Source organism: Vigna unguiculata, chromosome 5, assembly GCF_037176805.1.
Source record: "Vigna unguiculata cultivar grain cowpea cultivar isolate G323 ecotype 2 chromosome 5, ASM3717680v1, whole genome shotgun sequence".
Classification (NCBI taxonomy): domain Eukaryota; kingdom Viridiplantae; phylum Streptophyta; class Magnoliopsida; order Fabales; family Fabaceae; genus Vigna; species Vigna unguiculata.
The window spans coordinates 41,745,675-41,752,706 of record NC_140796.1 but is presented as its reverse complement, the minus strand read 5'-3'; the positions used below and the strand labels follow the sequence as shown (position 1 = coordinate 41,752,706).

At 37.1% G+C, this 7,032-nt stretch overlaps 1 protein-coding gene across 1 annotated transcript; it reads right to left on the bottom strand.

The window, feature by feature from the left end:
* Nucleotides 1-732: 732 nt before the first annotated feature.
* LOC146886449 (uncharacterized) lies at nucleotides 733-2,244 on the bottom strand. The gene is made up of 2 exons (XM_085673454.1): nucleotides 1,248-2,244; nucleotides 733-1,109 (listed from the first exon to the last, which is right to left on the bottom strand). The coding sequence occupies exons 1-2, from the start codon at nucleotides 2,242-2,244 to the stop codon at nucleotides 733-735; spliced, it is 1,374 nt and encodes a 457-aa protein (XP_085529580.1).
* Nucleotides 2,245-7,032: the final 4,788 nt, after the last annotated feature.

Here is a 7,032-nt window from a genome sequence, read left to right as displayed (position 1 = left end):
AAAAACACTTGTGTGACCCTTTATTTACAGGTTGGTGAGCGAACCCGGCTCACCCGGGTTCAACCTGGGTGAGCCAGGTTCTAGGTGAGCCGTATTAAAATTTGTAAAAAAAGTTCAACCCAACCCAATCTGATACGATACTGTCCAGGAAAGAGTATGATCATTTTTGAATTTGAATCCTCAAGAGGCACGACACGAATAAATCAGAGAAGAACGCGAAATAAGACAGAGATGGAGGAGGCCACAATCTAGCAGATTGATAAGTCAAGTGAAGATTTGCCACAAAGATGTCAATCTTTGATAAGAACCGGAGGCCTAAGCCAAGAACAAAGAGAATCCTCCCTTTAATGAAATCAAATTCAATATATGACTAAAAGTTCCCACATCAGTTTTTAGTACCTTTATTTATAGGCACATAAGTTTAAGAAAACCTACAAACCCTACAAGAAGGCCCAAGCCCAAAACATAAAAGCATAAACTAATTATAAAAGAAAGCTCAAAGCCCAAAGCCCAAAACCATAAAGCATAACTAATTTCTAAAAGAAAACCCAAAAGTTCATCTTCAAGTTCTTCTTGTATGGAATCTTGGGATAGTCCTCTATCATTCCCTCCTTCTTGAAGAGAATTTGTCCTCAAATTCGTACCACTTGAAGTTTAGGAAATATACTTCTATCGTAACCTCCTTCTTAAAGAGAATTTGTCCTCAAATTCGTCTCACTTCAAGATTCTTTATCATTCTCCCTTGTTTGCAGAGAATTCAACCCGAATTCTGAAAGGTCCTCCCGGATCAAATACGCAGCTTATAATGATATATTGGATGGCCTTACAGTCATTGCACATCGACCCCAATCTATCTTTCATAGGTACCAGAATGATTAGAATAGCACAGAGACTTAAACTTTCCTGAACCGATCCTTTGTCCATAAGTTGCTCCACTTGCTTCTGTATCTCTTTAGTTTCTTCTGTGTTACTCCTATAGGTTAGCCTATTAGGAAGGGATGCACCCTTAATGAGATCTATATTATACTCAGTACCCCTTTTAGGATGTAAACCATGAGGGATGTCTTTAGGAAAGACATCATCATACTTCTTGAGAAGTTGCTCCATACCTAAAGACAAATAAGCTTGCACAGAAGAGAGACAAATATTGTTAGGCATAAGCAAATATAAGGGTTGTTTCTTAATCAACGTTCAGTTTATTTCTTTTTCTCTTAATAAAAGGCTTTTATCACTCCTTATTTTCTTACCTTCCTTTTTCTTGCCTTTTTCTGGAATTTTCTCTCTTCCTTCTTTTCTCTTTTGCTCTCTTCTTACTCTCATCTTAATTTTATCCTCACAAACTTTTCTAGGAGATAAAGGTGTTAGAGACACCTTTCGCCCCTTAAACAGGAAAGAATACTTATTGGTTAGACCATCATGGGTTACCTTTCTATCATATTTCCAAGGCCTCCCCAACAACAAGTGACTCGCCTCCATAGGTACCACATCACATACTACCTCATCGACATATTTACTTATAGAGAAAGCAATGTTCACCTGCTTATCTACCACCAATTCTCCATCCTCACTCAACCATTGCAAAGTATAAGGACTAGGGTGCATAGATGTCACCAAACCAAGCTTTTCCATTAGCCTTTTACTAGCTACATTTTTACAACTTCCTCCATCAATGATGAGTGAACACACCTTTCCCCTAACCATACATCTATAATGGAAACTATTTCTTCTTTGGGTGTCATCTTCCTCTTTATTCATACTACCCAACAACCGCCTAACCATCAAGAGATCTCCCTCCATAGGAGGGACTTCACACTCCTTTTCCTCCTCATCACTACTAGATGATTCAGATGATTCACCCGCGGAATGCTCACTAATGTACTCACCATTCGCCAACAACATCATAGTTCTTCTGTTGGGACATTCAGTTGTGATATGTCCTCTACCCAAACATTTAAAACATTTTATTGCACTAGAACGTGAAGAATAATCATTACTAGCTTGAGAAATTACTTTACCATTTGAGGACTCCTTCTCCTTAGATTTAGGAATGATAGAAGTAGCTCCCTCCTTGTTATATTTCTCTGTATCTCTCGATGAGGTGGATGACTTCCTATAGGCGCTTCTTCTCTTGAGCTGTTGTTCCACTCTGGTGGCTTGGTGAATAAGATCCTTCAAGGTCTCATAATGGTGCATTTCCATCACATCTTGAATCTCCCTATTTAATCCAATCAAGAATCTATCCATTGTAGCCATATGTGTTTCTTCCACTTCAGCTTTCATCAAGGTGACCTCTATCTCTTGAACATACTCTTCAACACTCTTATTTCCTTATGTAAGTCTTTGTAATTTGTTGAAGATCTCTTTTTTATAATAAGGAGGCACAAATCTTTCCTTCATAGCTACCTTTAATGGCTCCCATGTAGAAATTGGCAACCGCCTTCTTCTAGCTATGTCCATGGTGATTTGATTCCACTAATTCATAGCATAGCCTTCAAACTCCAAGGAAGCCATAAGCACCTTATCATCATCCTATAATCGTAAGAGTTGAAGATTTGGTCAAGCTTGATTTCCCATGCTAAGTAGGCTTCCGGGTCATTAGCTCCATTAAATTTAGGAATTATAATCTTCCTCCACATCTTATCTCTTCGAGGTGTGTGGTTCCCGAACTCCTCTCGTCTTTGGCCTTGTCTTGACCTAAAATCATGCTCCTCCTCATCATTATCCCTCCTAAGCATGTGGTTCCCAAATGCCTCTCGTCTTTGGCCTCGCTGTGGCCTAAAAACATGTGTCGCTTCATCATTATGAGAAGAATGGTCTAAATCATCATGTGTCCTTCTTCTTCTCTCCACTCTCTCTAATCTCACGCTCACATCTTCATTAAACTTTTGGAGCCTTTTGAAATGTTGTTGATTGTGTTGTTGCATTTGATTCATTTGTAATGTGAGCTTATCAAGTGAAACCATAAGTGTCGCAGTCTTAGGTGATAGTGGCTCACTATTCTGGGAAGAACTCATGCCCTAGAAGCAAATGTTAGCAACAATATTTTTTTTATTTTTTTTATGACTTCACCACTCTGCTAAGTGTTTCACTCAAATTTCCACTCGTGTATCACACTTATATGACTTTTCTTGAATGTACTCTCTTGTCTTTTACCACTCAAATTCCCTTTAGGACTTGGCAAAGAACTCTAGTAATTTAAGCAAAGAGTGAACAAACAATGTAAAAAATGTTGCGAGATCTAAATATTGACGTAAGAGGACAAAGAAAATTCAATAATCTAGACAAAACTTCAAGGAATTTTAAAGACACAAAACAAGAAAATTAAAATTAGAAAATAATAGGAATACCAAAGAGATTTAAATGAGACAACACAAACACTCTAAGACAAAGACTGAGTGCAAGTAGATATCAATAACCACAAATAAAATTGTAACAAAAAGTTGTGTTGAACTCCCCGTTTTTTTTTTGTATCCTTTTTTTTAACATATATTTGCTTCCTTTGGACTTTGATCCACAATATTTTTTTTTTTATTTTTTTTTTTTGCAGTTCAACACAAAAACAAACTTCAACAATTGATCCTTCAAACCCTCATACTCATGTAAATCAAAGTAAGTGCACTTGCAAATCCCAAACACAAAAACAAATAATTTCCACAAATCAAATGTAGAAATACACAATTTAAATAAAGAACAGAAAAGACAAAAAAATACACAAAATAAAAAAATTCAACCAAATTGGAAACAACCTTAGGGGTTTTACTCCTTACAAGGGAAACAAACAAAATTTAAAACAAAACACCGAACAAATAGACATTGACAAATTGTAGTTTTTTTTTTTCATATGACAAAAAAATAATATAGAAGAGCAAAATCAAACCAGAACCTTGCTCTAGATACCAGATGATATGATCCTATCCAAGAAAGAGTATGATCGTTTTTGAATTTGAATCCTCATGAGGCACGACACGAATAAATCAGAGAAGAACGCGGAATAAGACAAAGATGGAGGACGCCACAATCTAGCAGATTGATAATTCAAGTGAAGATTCGTCACAAAGATGTTAATCTTTGATAAGAACCGGAGGCCTAAGCCAAGAACAAAGAGAATCCTCTGTTTAATGAAATCGAATTCAATATATGACTAAAAGTTCCCACATCAGTTTTTAGTACCTTTATTTATAAACATAAGTTTAAGCAAACCTGCAAACCCTACAAGAAGGCCCAAGCCCAAAACATAAAAGCATAAACTAATTATAAAAGAAAGTTCAAAGCCCAAAAACATAAAACATAACTAATTTCTAAAAGAAAACCCAAAAGTTCATCTTCAAGTTCTTCTTGTATGGAATCTTGGGATAGTCCTCTATCACGATCCAAACTCGTGGTGAGCTAGGTTGACTCGCGGGTTCCAACCTATTTTGACATTCCATTCAAAAAGATTCACTTTCTTTATTTTATTGATACATATTACTTTTAAAATACATAGCTTAAATTTCATGAAATTTTGCCAGGATTTTGCATTGGTCTTCAGGATACACGAAATGAAAGTGATTATCAACCACAATCAAATATGCACCCGAAGATCAATACAAAACACAGTTGACAAATATTCATGAATTTTAAAATATATATGTACTAATAAACTACTAGAAAGTGATTAATCTTAAAATGTCCAATAGGACAATTTAAGATTCAATACATTTAAATTATTAGTATTGTATCATGTTATATTATTTTTAAAATAAATTGTATTGAATCTCGGGGACAATACATAATTTTTGTATTGAATCTCAAATGGGAAATTAAGGCTAACTAACTCTATAAGAAAATCAAACAACATATTTAAATAAATAATTAACCACATATATAAAATATAAAACCACTACATAACAAACTACAAAATGATAGAAAAATATTAGAATTAGGAACTTGGGAGCGTAAAAAGCGAATGACAATGGAAGATGGTGCAATGCATCGCTAACCACGTGTTCGAGAGCTATAAGAGACAAAAAAAACAAAAGAGAAGGTCATAAATAATAAAAAAAAAAGCAAAAACAACCAAAAACCTTAATTTCAGACCCAATGCTCTAAATTTCAAACTCAATGGTCTTAATTTCAAACTCAAATCTCTCACAAAATTACTCAAAACACTCCACACAATTTCAAATCCAATGCAAATCAATTCTCGCAATAACCCAAATTGAAAATAAATATATGCAAAATTTAAAACACAAGGAAAACACGTTGGAAACTTACCTTGGAGGAAGGCAGTGCGACAGTGGCCGGAAAACGGAGAAGGAGGTGCAAAAAATGGTTGTGCAAGAAATGGAGGTGCAACACTAGTGGAGGCAACGCCGCGATAGTGACCGGATGAACGTGGTGGTAGCGTAGTCATACGGATATGGAAAATAATTAATTAAAAGAAGAAAACTACATTTTAGCTCCTACACTCTCAAAATATTTCACACTCATGCTCCAAACTCTTGAAAACTCTCTAAGCACCTTACAAATCTCAAGAGAAGAAGCCTTCTTTTTGAAATCATATCCATTGTGACCCTTACCCACACCAACACAGAAAATCACCGGTCTGACGATGATATGAAAGCTATAAGCTCCATTGCGACAACTCTTTTGCGTTGGTCGGCCCGTTGTCACCTCATCCACATACATAAACACCTCTACTCTAGCTTAATTTTGGAGCTTTCATCCCGTGACATTGAAAGTTGTTGCGTCAAAGAGCATTCATCCCACAACCACCATCGTGTCTCCTCACCTCCGGTGTGGTTTTCGAAGGTTAGGGTAAGTAACCCATTTCAACCAACACTCGATCGATTGCAATTGTAGGTAAATTAAAAATCCTTGTTTGTTTTGCTTTGATTTTAGATTAAAGAGATGTAAAATGGGTCTCCCATGCTCTATGTTGGGGTGGGTGAGTGGGTGTGTGTGTGTGTGTAGGTGTATGGGTGGATGGGTGTGTATATGCGGGTTTGTGAGTTCATGCGTGCGTGCATGCTTGTGTGTGTGTGTGCATGCGTGTGTGATAGTGAATGGGTTGGTGGGTGTGGGTGTGGGTGTGTGTATGTGTGTGTGGGGGGGTGTGGGTGGGTGGGTGTGTGCAAGTGAGTTTGTGGATGGGTGGATGTGTGCGTGCGGGGAGGCGCGTGTGTGTGTGTGTGCGTGCCTGTGAGTGGGTGTGGGTGTGTGTGGGTGGGTGTGGGTGTGTGTGTTGGTAGGTGTGTGGGTGTATGCGTGTGGGTTTGTGACCGGGTGGGTGTATGTGTGTGGGTTTGTGACTTGTGGGTCTATGCGTGCGGGCAGGCATGCACGTGTGTGTGTGTGTGTTGGAGCATAATTAAGAAATGACGTTCTGTAGGATTAAAAGGGGGAAAGTTAAGGGGTCAGGAAAAAGGGGAATAAAGGGACCATTGAGGTTATGGAAAAGGTAGATCACTGATTGTATGTTCAGGTTGATCAGATTTTACCCATTTGCAAGGTTTTACTCATGAAATATATTGGCTTTTGGTCTTCTCTTACTGGTTGTACGAGGACCACACTTACTGCTTTATCGATCACATACAAGTATAATAACTTGGATATTGTTGCAACTCTTCTCGTTAATTGTTTGACTTCTTTTACCGAGCATCGATTATCACCCATTTGCACCATGGATTCAAAAATTATCACCCATTTTAACCACAGATTCATTCATTAAAATAAATTAACATCTTAACATGCTCTTAAACAACAATTTTTTTTTCATCCATAAGAAAAAAAATATAACACTTAATTCCATTAAAATTCCATGTTTCAAAAGCATACAATCATCCATGCGTGACCATAAAAATGAGGAAGAGAAGTTAGTTCCCCTTACTTGGAAATTCCTGCTACAAGACCACCTTACCTTTGCTCTAAGCTTTGTTTCCTCTCTTTGCCAAATCGAAAAACTTTCCCTATCTCTCTTTCTCTCTCTAGCTCATGTTACCTCCCATTCCATACAAATCCCCATTTTTAACTTAGCGCAATAATCCTTTTATT

Coding starts and splice junctions, on each gene's coding strand:
- LOC146886449 (XM_085673454.1), bottom strand. CDS start 2,244: ATGGATAGATTCTTGATTGGATTAAATAGGGAGATTCAAGATGTGATG. Junction 1,110..1,247: donor AAAAGGCAAGAAAAAGGAAG/GTAAGAAAATAA, acceptor ATTTGTCTTTAG/GTATGGAGCAACTTCTCAAG.